Source organism: Mytilus californianus, unplaced genomic scaffold (assembly GCF_021869535.1).
Source record: "Mytilus californianus isolate M0D057914Y unplaced genomic scaffold, xbMytCali1.0.p SCAF_3, whole genome shotgun sequence".
NCBI lineage: Eukaryota > Metazoa > Mollusca > Bivalvia > Mytilida > Mytilidae > Mytilus > Mytilus californianus.
Genome location: NW_026262679.1, coordinates 63,167,940 through 63,186,479, shown reverse-complemented (window position 1 = coordinate 63,186,479; position 18,540 = coordinate 63,167,940). Strand labels below are relative to the sequence as shown.

The 18,540-nt window shown below is 33.0% G+C and overlaps 1 protein-coding gene across 1 annotated transcript; it reads right to left on the bottom strand.

The window, feature by feature from the left end:
* Positions 1 to 3,595: 3,595 nt before the first annotated feature.
* LOC127733135 (potassium voltage-gated channel subfamily B member 1-like) lies at positions 3,596 to 10,073 on the bottom strand. Its single transcript, XM_052242453.1, has 2 exons — positions 9,381 to 10,073; positions 3,596 to 7,954 (listed from the first exon to the last, which is right to left on the bottom strand). The coding sequence occupies exons 1-2, from the start codon at positions 9,819 to 9,821 to the stop codon at positions 6,926 to 6,928; spliced, it is 1,470 nt and encodes a 489-aa protein (XP_052098413.1). The 5' UTR covers positions 9,822 to 10,073; the 3' UTR covers positions 3,596 to 6,925.
* Positions 10,074 to 18,540: the final 8,467 nt, after the last annotated feature.

Below are 18,540 nucleotides of genomic sequence, written 5' to 3'. Positions count from 1 at the left end.
ATTAGTAGTACACATACTGATGTTGCAAGACATTAAAAGGATACAGCATGTCGCGAAATGTTTTGCGTCAGCTTTTTTTTTTGCGATTGGCGCAAAAATAATAACAAGTCAAAATTTCGCTAGGATTGACTTACGCTATATTTGAAAGTATTTCCATGACAACTACTTTATAAACAAAAATTCTGCGGCGGTAAAATTAAGTGATTTTTCGCATCCACGAAAACACCGTGCATGTCCACACATGCAATAACCCGATACACGATAGAGGAAAATATTGGACAGTTCAAGACCACATCAAATACCAACAACACACTCCTCTGGGAAAATAGATGCACAATCAAAGAACAAAACATGGTTCAATAGCCTGACATTATACCGGCACACAACTTGGAATGGTTCAAACCAGTTCTATGGGCGAACAAGACTTTCCTCTACCTTTTAGAGAATGTGTCGTAAAAGTAAATCACAATATCAACCTGCATTTGACATTTTGAATTTTATAACAATGAAACCAATTGATTATCAATCCTTTGCAAGTGCAAACAGTTCAACTTTTACCGCATGTAACACGAGAAAAGGTATCGCTTAATATAACACACTCTTACGCGAAAATAGATAACGTATCGCTTTGCAACAGTTTTGATTCGAGCGCCCCTGGTGAGTCTTATGAAGACGAATAACGTGGCTGACCTACCAAATTATAAGCCTGGTTGGTATCTTTGATGAGTTTTATAGTTTTAAGTATAGCACATTCCAACGAGAAGGACTGATTGCAATATTTATACACTGTAGTGCACAATGTGTACGATATCAATTGTTGCTGAGTTTATGAAAACAACTGATCGGTATTATGAGGAGAAATACTATTTTTGTTCTAGTTAAAACCAAGTGCAAATTGAAACATTATTGATTCCCGTACCATATTATAAGGATGGCAAGCATCGAACGTATTCATACGGACCAGTGTTAATTGAAATATGCCTTTAATGTAGTGCATGCACAGTGTATAATTTCTTTAGTAAATTAGTTCAAGTAAATAATTGCATGATCAGATATTAATTAGTGAAAAGCTTTAAAACAAATCGGCGAAAACATGTTAATATATGTTTGTATAATTTAATATTTCTTCAGTTGTCATTGTATGAACACGACTTGTCATTGTATCGAAGGTTTCCTTAAAGATCAGTTTTTAAATTGACATATCAAAACGGTAAACAGCTATATATATATGTATAATCTACATTTATAATTCTCAATAAAAGTGGTCTTAAAAGGTATTTAATAGAAAAACAAAGGATATGGGGTATCCGTCCATGACTCAAAATCAGAACATGCACAGCAAAAAACACACAAAAAGCAAAGGAACAGCACTTTCATTGCTGTTCTTCATCTCAAAGTGCATAGTTTTACATGTCAGCGGGGGAAATAGATCATAGATCATAACAATTAATATAATGTAATAGGATAATAAAACTAGAAGATTAATTGCTTTTTATTCCGAGCAGTAACTGTTTAAGCAAAGTAAAACGTTCTATATATTTTTGGCGAAGCAAAATCAAAAGAGTTATTTTCATTGTTAATTTGTAAATTTACTGTTAATAAAACGTTAAAATCATCCAAAGCAGTAATGTTTGTCTTCACCCAGGCATTGATGGCCTAAGCCATTTCTTGTACAAATTTTGGGTCATATGATTTTTACAACCGCTGGGTCGATGCCACTGCTGTTTGAAGATTCTTCCCAGAGGATATCTTAAGCCAAGAAGTCAATTGTGCTGACATGACATGTCATTGATTATTTCATGCGGTCTTTTGTAGATTACATATATTGTTAATAAGACATTTTAATCGTTCAAAACACGAAGATTTTTCTATGCAAAGACATACATTGATAACCTTAGCCACAGCGTTTTGGAATTTTTGATTTTCGATGCTCTTCAACATCGTAATTAACTTGACTTTCTAATTTGTTTAATTCGACGCCACTAACCAGTTTAATGAATACGAAACGCGCGCCTGACGTATCAAATTGTAAGCCTTGTATCTGCGACAACTTTTCTAAAACAATTTCTTATGGTCCCCTCATTCACACCACACACAAAGATATCCTTCTTCATTTTCATGTATCTACTACAAAAGCATAGTCATATAAACCACCATAGAAATCAACAGTTTACAAAAAAACAACATCGAAAACAAGAGAATGAGTAACACAAACCCCACCAAACACCAAAAAAAAGGGGGGGTGATCTCAGGTGCTCCGGAAGGGTAAGCAGATCCTTTTCCACATGTGGCACCCGTCGTATTGCTCATGTAAGTAAAGACCCGGTAATAAGTCTAATTCGGTAAGTCACATTCGAGGAAAAGAGGACGGAATGTTGTTACGACAATTTTGAAACATATCCGTCGTCATCTGTGAAACAGATATCCCATAACGGCAACCAACTCTTTATGGCGTCCATAAAATTTTCTAAGAGATAATTTCAACTTCACCACTTGGAACTCTTGGTTTGATAGCTTCCTTGTAAGCAGTTACCCTCTATATCAAGTAAAACATGTTAGGAAATCCAAGCTCTGGAATATCATTTCAACTAATAGATATATACTCCATATGCAGATGCTGCTGGAATGTTGCCACATGGAAATGTTAAGTTCACAATTGGGAAGCTTAATCATCTATTTTGTCGTAAAGTTTTGTTCTCAACCGACTCCCATTGTCAATTTCTGGATGTAAGTCAAGATATGAGGCAGACTTAACTTTCTTTGTTGTATCCTTTATTTCAGGTTCGCTGAGAAAGATGCGTTCAACATAGTCACCAAACTTTGAATTATTTGAATGCTCTAAAGATATAGTTTTGGCTTTCCAATCTTTCAGTCTCGAGTCTACACGATGAAGGTTATTCAAGAAACTCATGTCGTGCAGCAACATTATATGTTTATGATACAAAAAGCGGTAGAAGATAAAAGGGACAATAAAAAAAACACAAGTAGAATAAAACCATGGCGAAAAAGAAAAACGACGAAAACACTACACAGATAAAGATTGAGCAACACGAACCCTCCGAAATACCGGGGTGAAAGCTGGTGCTCTGGAATGGTAACCGTATCCGCTCAACTAGTTGCACCCATCGTGCGTGTTGTTACTGATTGCAAGTAAAAACTCGATGATTCTGGATGTTATTGAACTAACATATCATGCATCATACTGTGTTATTCTCATTCTCAAGCAGTCAACTAATCGGGTATGATTACTTGTTAGGTGTTGCTGGTATGCACAAACTTTCATTTCAATATTTTTATAAGGAACTGATGTTTTGTTTTGCTCAGGAATTATCATTTACTAGTGCTTCTGCTTCTTTCTTGAATCAGCCCTATGTCTAAACATCTCTATGATGCAAACATTCTTGCAATGGATCGACCCATTCTAACATGGGCATAAGTGTGCCCTAGAACGAAATAAATTCTCTGGAAATTGGTTCTTCCTCTTTCGGTATCGTAGTATTATAAAATAGTTAGTACTATTTCTCTACAGTCCCTGTTCAAGCTGGACAAGATGAAATTGCGGGAAAAGAGATGTCATACATATAAATGAGACATATTCAATTTTATGTTATTTATTTACCTCAATACAATATACAAACTATAACATAATAAAAAATGACACAGGGCAATTCCTTATGAAAAGTGCATTATTGAGAATATGATTCAATAATGATTCAATAATCAGAAATAAAGTAAAGTACTTTTAGAGAGCTTTTAATGAGAAAAGCTATTTGTATTCAAATAAATGTCAATGTATTGATAAAAATAGAAAATGAATAATGTCATATGTCATATGTAGCACATTAACCAAATCTATACTGACAACTTGTGAGAAAAGTTTGAAACATTTTAATAGTGCAAAGATGAAACATTGTTATAAACAATATATGGATGCCTGGATGGGGATCACAGATTAGAGAACAATAGGCAAAAATTACAGGAAAAGGGCCGAAAAAATAAAGAAAAGAGAAAAACATACCAAATAAATAAAAAATAGAGAATAATGCGCTACAAAAATAAAGGAGAGAGAAAATGGCATAAAAATAATACAGAAATAAAGGATCCACCATCCAGACTAGCCCTCTTGTAGGCAAAAACCAAAATACAGTTTGATGTACTCACATTGCTAAAGCCAGAAAGCTGGTATGAATTCATGTTGATATTTTTATACGTGTTTTTGACTATTCAATGCTTTTCGTTAAAGAGAGGCAAAGGATACCAAAGTGACATTCAAACTCATAAGCCGAAAATAAACTGACAATGCCATGGATAAAAAAGAAAAAGGCAAACAGACAAACAACAGTACACAAAAAAAACAAAGAAAACCAAAGATTGAGCAACACGAACCCCACCAAATTCTGGGGGTGATCTATTGGTGCTCCGGAAGGGTAAGCAGATCCTGCTCCACATGTGGCAGCCGTCGTGTAGCTCATGTAAGTACAAACCCAGTGATATCTAATTTGGTAAGTCACATTCGGGTGAAATAGGAAGAGATTGTAGTTACGACAATTGGAACATATCCGTCGTCATCTGTGAAACAGATATTCCATAACGATCAACTCGTGATTGCGTCCGTAAAATTTACGAAGGGATGATTTCAACTTCACCACTTGGAACTCTTGGTTTAATAGCTTCCTTGTGGACAGCAACCCTCTATCAAGGAAATCATGATAGGAAACGCAAGCCCTGGAATATCGTATCAAGTGGGAGATGTATACTCCGTATGCAGGCGCTGCTAGAATGTTGCTACATAGAAATGGAAAGTTCACAATTGGGAACCTGAAACCATCTCTTTTGTCGTTAAGTTTTGTCTTCAACCGACCCTCATTGTAAATTTCTAAATATAAGTCAAGATATGAGGCAAACTTAACTGTATCTGTTGTATCCTTTATCTCAAGTTCCATGGGATAGATGCGTTCAACATAGTCACCAAATTTTGAATTATTTAGTGAGAGAACATCATCTATATAGCGAAGTGAAGTTAAAGGATACTGCTAACTTCTTTTCCTTCTTTCTAAGAAGTTCCTGTATGAGGTCAGCCTCATATGAATAAAGGAACAAGTCGGCAAGAAGAGGAGCACATTTGGTTCCCATGTGAATGCCGATTTTTTGTTGAAAAACACGTTCTCCAAACGTAACAAATATGTTGTCAATCAAGAAATCAAGCATCTTGATAATGTCAGTTTCAGAGAATTTTTTGTATGAATCAGAGTGATTTTTTACAGAGTACGATTTATCCCCAACCCCTTAAGTCAAGAAACTTGTATCTACGTAAGCCATTCTTTTTTTATGAAACAAAGCATGACCAACTCTTTCAATTTGTCTTTTAGTTTGGAATGGGGAACACTTGTGTAAAGTGTAGTAAAGTCAAATGTTTTAATACTATTGCAAGATGAAAGAGTCTTAGATTGTATGTATTTTGGAATGTTTTAGTATCCACATCTGATTCACGCCACTTCTAGAATAGGTAGTTTCACAATAACTTTGAAGCCCGGCTTTGGTTGCTGATAAAATTGATGTTAATAATTTAGAAAGAGGTTTCGTTGAGCACTTGGAAGACCCATCAATATAACGTTGTTTCTAAGGACACTTATGTAGTTTAGGTATCCAACACAGTGAAGGAAGATCCAGTTCTTCATCTTTTGTTGAAATTCCAAAGGAACATAGAACAGACCTATGATTATCCAGGATTTCCTCCTTGGTAATTTTCGTGAGGGTATATGTTGAGTTTCCAAGTGAATTGTCAATACCTAAATCATTTATCAAGCAGTTTATATAATGTGATTTACACACAAAAACTATGTTGTTTGGGGCTTTATTTGCGGGGACAACAACATATTTGTCGTTGAAGTAGGATAGGTGTTTTGCAACATTTGGGTCTTTAAAGATTGATGTAGCATTGGTGTTCATAGACCCATTCAGTTTTTTAATTCTGATTTGTATCAACGACCACACAACCTTAATCCATTCTGAAAGAGTATCTACGTCTTCTTTTTCGCGTTTAACCCATTGCCTGGCATAATCCTCGACTGAATCCATCAGTATTTTGAAGTTGTATTTTCAATTGATGGATTTAGGCTCACGATATTTCTGGCCTTTGGATAACACATTTCGCAGAGAAGTGTTATCGACAATGTTTAGGTCACCAGTAATAACGTGGCAGCCGGATTATATATGAATGGGGAACTAGCACAGGTGCAATCAGGAGGTTTATATAAATAAGAAGATGTGGTATGAGTGCCAATGAGACAACTCTCCATCCAAGTCACAATGTGTAAAAAGTAAACAATTATAGGTCAAAGTACGGCCTTCAACACGGAGCCTTGGCTCACACCGAACACCAAGCTATAAATGGCCCCAAAAAAGACTAGTGTGAAACAATTCAAACAGGAAAACCAACGGCCTAATCTATATAAAAAACAAGAAACGAGAAACACTTATAAACCACACCAACACACGACAACCACTGAACAACAGGCTCCTGACTCAGGACTGGTGCATAAAGTCGTCAATATTGAGATCCTGCAACACGTGTTTGTACTTGAACATTTTTGTTGCAATTGGTAGGGTATAGGTATAAGAAATGATAGGTAAAGACTGATCTTTAAAATAAGGAGGTATTTTCGATCGAACTGATTTATGATGAAGGATATTGCCCAAGTTGATGGCATCGACCCTTTGATGGCAAAGGAAAGTTTTAGAAAGGACCTTTTCTCCTTTTCATCTTTTCCAATGCGAACTGGTTTAAAAAGTCTGTGACTAGCAATATCCGAGATGATAGCTGTAAGTATGTACTGGTTTGAATCGGGGTTTGTAACAATGGTTTCCGAACATAAGTTGTACAGAGAATGAAGTTTTGAAAGTTGAAATAAAAGCTTACTTCAGTTCAAATCTTAGTTTTCTTTATTTCAATGAAATCAGGATATCCATTTTCTCTATTTTTCTTCGAATAATGATCCCACTTTCTGATACGATCTTCTTTTGATACTGTGTCAATCTGTGCTACACCATATAAAGACATGAAAGTTTCAACAAATATAGAAGTTATCAGTGCAAGAGTCAAAATACCACATAAAGCGCAAGCGGAGCATATGATCTTTCCAGCCACAGATGTTGGTACCACATCACCAAAGCCGACCGTTGTTATAGTTATGACCCCAAGCCACCACCCTTGTGGAATACTGTCGATGTTGTGTCTATCCTCAGACAGGTACACTATGTTTCCAAAGATCAACACAATGAGAGATATATGAAAGAAAAGTAAAATAAGATCTTTGACATTTTTCTTTACCGAAAAGGTAAGCACGCGAACTGCTGCCAAATTTTGACAATATCGCAATAGCCGAATAACTCGAATCATTTTGATAAAATCCATGAAATCTTCAATGACACTCATTAAATCAGTACATGTAGGTCTTAATTTCGAATTTGAAATCGCTATTACGACGTATGTTCCGACTAAAATGAACAGTTCAATCAAATTGAGGATGCTTGTGAAAAAAGCTTTCACATTAGGACACACAGACAGCCTTATAAAAAATTCAGCTGTAAAGAATGCTGTAAAAAAGTGGTCAATTTTGACAAATGTTTTCAATTTTTGAGTAACTCCTGTATGATTTCTTGCCAGAAATTGTTCGAACTTTTGTTTAAGGGATTCATTATTATCTGTTTGGTCTTCGTCATAGAAAGACGGGTCCATATAATACATGTAGGATTCGTCTTCCTTATATTTCGCTTTAAGGTTGTTGCAGTCTTGGTCTGCGTATGCTGTGGCAATGTTGCATTCTGCCTCACTAAATGACATGTATTTAAAAGCCTCACAAAGTGGAACGGGACTTCTGAAGGCTGACAACGTACTCAAGGCCAATACTCCCACTGATAGTAACACGATAGTAATCCCAACAGTAAGGTACAACTGAAATAAAAAAATAGACATAACAATAATAGTTACAATTTTGTGTGTTGACTTTTATTACCAGTTAATCGCAAATTTCAGTTTAGTTGCGAGGCCTTGTAGTCCAAATTCAATGTTAAACATAAGCAGATCAATATAAGGAATATTGGCGGTTATTATAGTGATCTCGTCATAATATTTTTTTATGATACATTTGAAAAAGACACCTTTGATATTTAATCTGTACTATTATTTTTACTAATTATCTGCATGCTATTTCAATGTGCCAACATGATTTTGTTCTCTTGCAAAGTATGGTGCAAAGCGTTAGTATGGTTATAATATCCTGTTTTCACATTCATCCGATCATCTTTGACCTTAGTACAAAGTCCCCCTTAATCCTTACATCAATGGTATATTTCAGAGATAGGTGAATACAGACACGAGATTTGTGTGGGGATGGCAGCGTTTTGAAATCATGCTTAAAAGTGTGAATCAAATATCCATTTCTAAAATTGTTTTACATTGTTGGGTCGTTAGACAATTTTGTTTCGATGGATATAAAACTTTCTTAGTGCATGTGAAGCGTTTTCTGGATTAACCTTATCATGAACCCTCAAACCCTAAAATTTTAACGCAAAGGATGTATATTATTACCAAAAGTGCCAAAAAAGAATAGCTAAATCCACATAAGGCCAACTTTGTGTGAGGGAGTTTGAACAATAGTCTCTTTCTATTATCTAAATTTATCAACAAAGAATCTGAGAAAAGCTTGTTTTAAATTATGTGAGTGCCGAATCGGAAAACTATGCGTAACTTATGATAAGATCGTCTGATATAATTATTTTTTTGTAATTATGGGTCGTTTTTCTATAAAACAATTATTTTGGTACTTGACATACGTCAAAAATAAAGAAAACCAAATACATTATTTTTATTAAATATTTGAAGCAATAAAGCTCATAGTTCCTAATCGGGACACCCGTCTTTAAAAGAACAACATTGAATAATGTGTTATAATTTCACAAAGCAGCAGGATTTTAGGAAATTTATCTCTAAACTACCGCAATGTACATATATAGAATTTAACCTCTATCTTGTCATGAATAAAAGAACATTTTGACTATGCGTCAAGGAGTATACTACCGAAAGTAAAAGTTGAAATAACATTTGATGGAATATTATCCCCTAGAGTATCAGTACATGATACATTTTGACTCTTAGAATTTCAGTTTCTAAGCTATATAAATCTACTAAAACTGAGGTTGTAATTCCCTAGGGCAAAGTTAAGCTTGTTAGGTTTTGGCTGTAATGTCTAGACCCTTTTTGTTTGACGCGCATATATGTATTATGAATTTGGCTTTCCAAACTTTTAGTCAAGATATATCTGATGGAGACTTTTCTAATTGCAATCAGTATCAAACGTTTATTATTACAAAGTTCCTACCTTTGCTATTAATGTTGCCTCATGGTAGTCTATGATTTTCCAAATACGATTCCTCACTGCTGAACATTTCGATACCACAGTTTTCGATAAAGTTTCATTCTGTTCATACTGGAATTCTACTCTAGCTGTGTGCATATCCATAAATTGAATAAACGAATATAAACAGCATTTGTCTAAGTATTCATAGTCAATCTGCCAATAGTCTAATTCTTCCTTGAACGAGTTAGGACATACGTTTGGTGGCATATGCAGTTTCCGCGTCTGGTAAAACGTCAGAATAGATTCAAATGCTGTTGCAGGTCGATCAAAATATAGCTCTTTCTTTTCGGAAGAAGTAGATGATAAAGCAATTTTCCCCAAACGCGTATCAGGCCATGTCAACAGCGCTGTCTTGCTGGTTTCAAATTTGGTTCCAGAAACATTTATACGAAATCTATCCATGTCTGCGTGTGACAAACCAAAATTTGAACGTATGCATTCATTTAGATAACTAGATAACAAAAAAACAAACAATTTGATTCAGATATTCGACATTAACTAATGAACTGTTTGCTCCTTGAATTATTGATGCTTGATAATTATATACTAGAATTGTTTTTTTCCCTCTGGATCAAACAGCATTACAGATATAATTCACATTTGTCAGCTCTATGGTGACATATCATATTTTCTATATGTGTTTCCAGGTAAAATAGAAATATTATTTGTTCACCGACAAGTATCAAGTTTCAGTTTAAAGATTTTGCAATCAAATTTCCTGCAAATGAGATATCTTTGTAAAGAAAGTATCCAGTATCAATTATTTGACAGAAATATGCACTTTCGAAACATAGAAATTAATGAAAAAGGTGTCATTGATCATTATTTTCAGGAACTTGACAACATTTGCATAGCCTTTTGTCCTAATGCCTTCTATTTATATCCCTTCTCGGGAAGTTTTGGCTCGCTACAATTCAAAGAATAGAAAAATCCAATTTGTAGACATAATGCAGGTAGGTACAAGCTTAATTAGTTGCCTTTTTTGATGTGATTTTGCGATTCTTTGCAGAATCCAAGTAAGTTAACGGACGTCTTTTTCATTAAATATATTTCTATCGTAAGTTGCAAAATGAAGATTGGTTTATCGGTTAAATTATTAATTTAATGAATGTTTACCTAGATAATAACGGTGATTAATTTTCAAGATATAAATTAACTTACTGGACAAGAAAGGATAGCAGTGTATTGATTCATAACACAAAATTTCGAGACGCACGTGTGAAAACCAAAATCATATCACACTTCACAGAAAGTTCGATATGGCCCCTACCACCGGTTTGACTTGAAGGTTAATTTTCTTATATTAGGCATTGGCACATTTTTAAGATACTATGTGCGTTGGACATTGTTGAGTGATCTATTCTACTAAAATAACGAGGTCCAATTTGTTAGCCGACATGACGTAAAAACGACGAATCAAAGAATTCAACTTTATATATAACTAATAGAGGACAATGGTGTTGTTTAAAAATTACACCATTCCAGGCCCATTTATTTTCCACATAATTAATATTACAAATAATTAACAAGTTCCGGGTCAAATCCGATACCGATAACTTCTGTAAATCCCTCCTCTATCAGGAGAACCTGGAATTCTTCCAGTAGTTTTTTTATATCTATGTTACACTATAGTACACTATTTAACAAGTCTGTTTTCCTCCACCTCAATACCACTATCAATTTGGTTAATTAGTTAGAAAATTAAATATAGATTATAGTAAGTTTATTGTAGTCAGAAAACCAGAAACCGGTTAAATTTAGTTTATTGTAAGTTTATTGTAGTAAGAAAAACCAAAAAGAAAGATGTTGAATGCAGAGAAACCTGGGCACCTTACAATCGGCATGCCTTTATTAGATGACATGTTTTCTAGTTTAGATTACTATACAGTAGATTCAATCAGACGTCTTTTGTTTAATGTGGCCATCCTGTTTAAGTGTTCACTATGTTCTGTAATTTATTGTGTAACGGGCTATTTAAACCTTTGACTCTCTGCGTTGTTGAAGAAATGAATCCCTTGCTTTGTTGTATACATAGCTTTCTATACTTATTTTGGTTCCTTGAATAGCACGGATATTTTCTGTATGATGTAATCGCAATTCCGGTTTCCCTTTGTCTCTTACTTTTTTACCATGATTAACCCCATATGAAAGAATCCCTCAGTTTAAAACCTCTTAGTTCATTCCCGTATTTTACATTAATACCTTTAATATTGTTGGCTTTTCAAAGTAAACGAGCGTAGCTGTTGACGGTTATTCCAGAAACAGGAGCCTTAATCGATAGTCTGGTTTTTTTATTTGTTCACGATTTGTTTCCTTTCAATCATTAATATACTATATAATAAAATATTAATTTTCACGAACCATTTAGGTCACAGAAATTCCAAAAAATGGCATCAGTAAGGAGAGTTGTACAAATGATGTGAATACACAGAACCCGGATCCAAATTATCTTTTACTAAAAGTATTCATCATTTTCTGTTTTGTATGTACTAACAACATTTCATTTTTCTACAATTTCGATTAAAATATTATAAAACCTGCAGTTCAATAGGTCACATGCCCCAAATAAACATTCCCCGATTAGTCGAACTACTGTGGCCTCGGTGTAAAGCAACGCAAGCCTCGATGTAAAGATCACGCTTCCAAAAATAGAGGTATGTCCCAACTTAACATTAAGTGTTTAAGTTAACATTAACACTTAAATTATATTCAGGTTTACCCTGTGAGAAACTTCATATAAAATTTTGTAAATTTATACTTGGGGTACACAAGAAAACAACAAATGCTGCAGTGTTATCTGAACTTGGAAGATTTCCAATATATTTTAATATTATAAAAGGAATGTTATTGTACTGGTATAGATTAGAGAATTTAGGTAATAATTTTCCTCTATTAAAAGAGGCATATACACAATCAAAGACACTACATCACATGAATATAACATCATGGTATGGTTCAATAAATGTTGTTTTTAAAATACTTGGTATTGACTATACAAATGCCATAAATGCTCCATTTTGTGAATCCTTATACAAATTTAAGAAATATATACAAACCAAGCTATCAATATTGTTTATTAGCTGTTGGAAAAAACAAATAGATAAATTTTCAGACAGTAAACTGAAAACCTACCTTTTATATAAAACAAATTTTGGTTTTGAAAAATATCTAACATTGATCAAGAATTTTGAACTTAGAAGAAGTTTTACTAAATTACGTGTATCTTCTCATAGATTACAAATAGAATTAGGTAGATATCAGGGTATTCCCCGAATTAACAGAATATGTAATAAATGTTCTTCCAATACTGTCGAAGATGAGGCTCATTTTCTATTTGATTGTAACAAATTTGAGGATGATAGAAATTGTATGTTAGCTAGTATTGCACAATATAATTCTTATTTTAATCATATGAACAGTCAAAGCAAAATTATCTGGTTATTTAGTGTAGAAAATGTTGAGTTACTTAAAATAATATGTAATTTTATATACAAACATCTTCCTTAGTGAAGATTAGTTAAAGGAAATCTATGTGTGTATATACATTTGATTGGACATAGAAAATTATATTCATCTGAATATCACAAACATACTAGCCGATTAAAAAAAAAAATAATTGTTAAGATATATTATTTATTCAAATGTTCTCTTATATCCTTGAGGCATCGTCCCCTGGTATCAACTGCATTCAAGTTACCTATGATGCTTCCTTGTTTGCTTTTGATACAGGTAGGAAAGAGACATTTACACACATTTTACATGCCTATGGCCCATAAGGTATCGCCCCCTGGTGTCAGCTGCCTTTAGGAAACCATAATGCTTTCCTATTTGCTGCTGACACAGGATGAGTCATGGACATGTTTAATTTCTACTTTCTTTTTGGCTAATTATTATATATTTAATTGATCCAACTTTTTGTGTACTATACATATGTGGATATCTATTTTTCTTTTTTTCTTTTTGGGCTGCTTGTTTGTTATCTATATCAACCACACTTGCAATAAAATGCATTAGTATTAAAAAAAAACAACATACTATAGATTCTTTATCTACGTATTCTTTAAGAACTTAAATAGTTCTCGTTTAACTTTTTTTTTTTTTATCTCATTGTTTGTATTGTATTATGAAAAAAATTATTGATGTTGTAATGTTTATGCCCTTTGGGGCCCATAATTGGAAATAAGATATCTTATCTTATCTTATCTTATCTTATCATTCCCCGATTGGTTGAATTGCTGCTCGATGTAAAGCAACGGAAGCCTTGATGCAATGAAGAAAAGGGGTTGACAGGATAAACGTAATCGTTATAAATTTTAACTTCATGGTTCTTATGCAAGCAAATTTAATAAACAATGATTTTATACAGTTGTGTTATTGTTTTCACCTGACATAGTGCTTTATTTCTGATCTTATTTCTGTGTACACAATTCTGAATCTACATATTTCACCTATATCAATATTAGGTAATCCGTTTGGACGATTCCATATACATTATGTTTTAGCGTTTTTTAGCTTCAGTGTCGAGTTGGTGTATAGTATTGAGGGCTATCTGCGAGAAATAAATCTTTTTTTCTGATATATTAACTAAATTCAAAACCAATATAAAAATAGTTAACACATATATTTTATGTAACTGAGTAAATTGATCGGAAATTTATGTGAATGATACATAAACCTAAAATTCGTTTTGGTCTATCCCAGTGATGACATTTGCGCGGGAATTTAGTCCATTGACATCGTAATATAATTTACTTTGGATTATAATTATCTTTAGATGTAATGTTACAGGATTTAATGTGAAATCATTTGTCTCTTCTTTTATAACAGTAATCCAGATTATCAATGGATTAAATTAGAAAAATCCTTTTTTGGATTTAAAAGTGACCTATTTATTTGTGTACTGTACAACCCCCCTGTTACGTCTAAATATACCCAAGAACTCTCTTCTGATGTTTTTGAATGCATAGAAAAAGATATCTTTCAGTATAAAAAAATGGGTGAAATTTTGTTATGTGGAGATTTTAATGCCAGAATAGGCTCTGAAAATGACTTTATAGTAAACGATGATTCAAAATTTACTCCAATTTTTGATACATACCCTACTGACAAAAACATTATGACAAGAAAAAGTCGAGACAAAAAAATTGATCAAAGAGGCAAAGAAGTTTTGGATTTTTGCATTAGTAAACAAATAAGAATTTTAAATGGCAGAGTTCTTGGTGATACATTTGGTAATTTTACTTGCTATACCCCCAATGGTGCAAGTGTGGTTGATTATGTTGCTGTGTCGGAAGAAATTCTTGAAAATGTACTGTATTTTAAAGTATCCAGATTTATTCCCACATTATCTGATTGTCATTGTAAACTTGAGTGGGAATTATCTGCAAAATATTGTGTTCCTGGAGAAAATGATATTCCAATCCAGTTGAAAAATATGACACCTAATTATATCTGGACTGACTGTTCAGCAATAAAATTTCAAGAAACACTTTCTTCAGATACACTACAAAACTACATACTAGAATTCAACAACAGCACAATTCAATTTACTCAGACATCAGTAGATGAAGCATCATCAAAACTTTCAAACATCTTTTTATCAGCAGCAAATCTATCACTTAAACGACCTTTAAAAAAACACACAAACAAACAAAAAAACAAAAAGTGGTTTGACGCAAGTTTACAACAAGCTCGAACTAACTTGCTTAATTATGGAAAAATTTATTCAAGATTTCCATATGATCCAATTATCAAAAATCACTTTTATAAACTGAATCGTGAATACTCCAAACTAAGGAAATATAAATACAAACAATACAAACAATCATTGATTAGTCAGCTGGACTCCTTGCACGAAGAGAATCCAAAACTGTATTGGAACTTAATTAATGAACTACAGGAAAAAAATGAAACTAAAAAAAAATGTGGAGTACAACCATCAACTTTGATATCACATTTCCAAAAGTTGTCACAACTGAAAGGTGAATTTCAAAGTAGATATACAGAGCTATGTGAAAAACTGAAACAGTTAGAAAACTCAAAATGTTTCAACGAGTTGGACTCCGTTATCACTGAGTCTGAAATATCCAAAGCCATTTCACACTTAAAATGCAATAAATCATCAGGCTTGGATAACATTAGTAATAATATGATAAAGAATGGACAGACTTTCCTTTTAAAAAGTTTTCAACAGATGTTTAATACTTGTCTGTCTTCAGGTATATACCCAACATCTTGGGCTGAAGGTTATATTACACCAATTTTTAAAAGCAACGATACAAGTGACCCTAACAATTATAGAGGAATAACAATAACAAGTGCAATTGGAAAGCTTTTTAATAGAATATTAAGTCTAAGACTGGACAAATTTCTTCAGGAACATAATATTATACATGATAGTCAAATTGGATTCACAAGGAAAGCCAGAACTGCAGATCATATGTTTATTTTAAACTGTCTTATTAACAAATACTGTAATTCAAAAGAAGGTAGACTGTTTGCCTGTTTTGTTGATTTTCAGAAGGCTTTTGATACTGTTATACATACAGGGATCAAGATTAAACTACTAGATATTGGGGCTGGGTCTTATTTTTATAACATTATTAAAAGTATGTATGAAATTAGCAAATCATGTGTCAAAATTCAAAATCAAGTAAGTGATTTTTTCCCATTAGATATTGGAGTCAAACAAGGTGACAACCTCAGTCCGAATTTATTCAAGATATTCATAAATGATTTGCCCAGATATTTGTCAGATACTAGAGACCCAGTTAATGTCAATGACAAAGATCTACATTGTTTAATGTATGCTGATGATATTGTTTTATTATCTACATCAGCTGAAGGACTACGAGAAAAGCTGGGAATGCTTGATAAATTTTGCAAAGATTGGTGTCTCAATGTGAATACTAATAAGACAAAGGTGCTGATTTTCAACAAGGCAGGCAGACATGTAAAACAGATATTCACATTTCAGAATATAAATCTGGAATGTGTTTCAAAATACAAATACCTAGGTTTATATTTAAGCTCATCTGGTTCATTCAGTTGTGCTCAAAATGAACTATACAAAAAATCCCTGAAAGCTCATTTCAAATTAAGGAAAGATCTTTTATCACTTAATCCTGATGTAAAAACAAGTATTCATGTTTTTGACCACACTGTAAAACCTATTTTATTATATGGTAGCGAAATATGGGGGATGTTTAATTCTCTTTCCTCTAAATGTAAGAAGGAAGATATATCTTTTGAAAAATTATATTCAGGTTTACCCTGTGAGAAACTTCATATAAAATTTTGTAAATTTATACTTGGGGTACACAAGAAAACAACAAATGCTGCAGTGTTATCTGAACTTGGAAGATTTCCAATATATTTTAATATTATAAAAGGAATGTTATTGTACTGGTATAGATTAGAGAATTTAGGTAATAATTTTCCTCTATTAAAAGAGGCATATACACAATCAAAGACACTACATCACATGAATATAACATCATGGTATGGTTCAATAAATGTTGTTTTTAAAATACTTGGTATTGACTATACAAATGCCATAAATGCTCCATTTTGTGAATCCTTATACAAATTTAAGAAATATATACAAACCAAGCTATCAATATTGTTTATTAGCTGTTGGAAAAAACAAATAGATAAATTTTCAGACAGTAAACTGAAAACCTACCTTTTATATAAAACAAATTTTGGTTTTGAAAAATATCTAACATTGATCAAGAATTTTGAACTTAGAAGAAGTTTTACTAAATTACGTGTATCTTCTCATAGATTACAAATAGAATTAGGTAGATATCAGGGTATTCCCCGAATTAACAGAATATGTAATAAATGTTCTTCCAATACTGTCGAAGATGAGGCTCATTTTCTATTTGATTGTAACAAATTTGAGGATGATAGAAATTGTATGTTAGCTAGTATTGCACAATATAATTCTTATTTTAATCATATGAACAGTCAAAGCAAAATTATCTGGTTATTTAGTGTAGAAAATGTTGAGTTACTTAAAATAATATGTAATTTTATATACAAACATCTTCCTTAGTGAAGATTAGTTAAAGGAAATCTATGTGTGTATATACATTTGATTGGACATAGAAAATTATATTCATCTGAATATCACAAACATACTAGCCGATTAAAAAAAAAATAATTGTTAAGATATATTATTTATTCAAATGTTCTCTTATATCCTTGAGGCATCGTCCCCTGGTATCAACTGCATTCAAGTTACCTATGATGCTTCCTTGTTTGCTTTTGATACAGGTAGGAAAGAGACATTTACACACATTTTACATGCCTATGGCCCATAAGGTATCGCCCCCTGGTGTCAGCTGCCTTTAGGAAACCATAATGCTTTCCTATTTGCTGCTGACACAGGATGAGTCATGGACATGTTTAATTTCTACTTTCTTTTTGGCTAATTATTATATATTTAATTGATCCAACTTTTTGTGTACTATACATATGTGGATATCTATTTTTCTTTTTTTCTTTTTGGGCTGCTTGTTTGTTATCTATATCAACCACACTTGCAATAAAATGCATTAGTATTAAAAAAAACAACATACTATAGATTCTTTATCTACGTATTCTTTAAGAACTTAAATAGTTCTCGTTTAACTTTTTTTTTTTTTTTTATCTCATTGTTTGTATTGTATTATGAAAAAATTATTGATGTTGTAATGTTTATGCCCTTTGGGGCCCATAATTGGAAATAAAATATCTTATCTTATCTTATCTTATCTTATAGTACACGAGTTTGACGTCAGGTTTGTACACATGGAGTCTCTATAGTCTAAAAAAAGCCAGTGACAGAACGATAAACAGATATTGAGATAAGCAACTGTCTATAGGGCCAAGTAAGGGAGGTGAAAAAGCCAGTATTACGCAGAACGATAAACAGTTACATAGACGGATCCAGGGGGTGGGGAAAATTTTGTTGATTTTATAGGGAAGCAGGGGCGGATCCAGCCATTTTATAAAAGGGGGGTTCCCAACTCAGGACAATGGGTGTGGGGGTTGTGTTCCAACTATGTGTCCCCATTCAAATGCATTGATCGTCCAAAAAAAGGGGGGTTCCAACCCTCGGAACCCTCCCCTGGAT

Excerpts from the sequence above, each read along its gene's own strand:
- LOC127733135 (XM_052242453.1), bottom strand. The coding sequence starts at position 9,821 with ATGGATAGATTTCGTATAAATGTTTCTGGAACCAAATTTGAAACCAGC. Across the intron at positions 7,955-9,380 it reads AGGCAACATTAATAGCAAAG|TTGTACCTTACTGTTGGGAT; the intron begins GTAGGAACTTTG and ends TTTTTATTTCAG.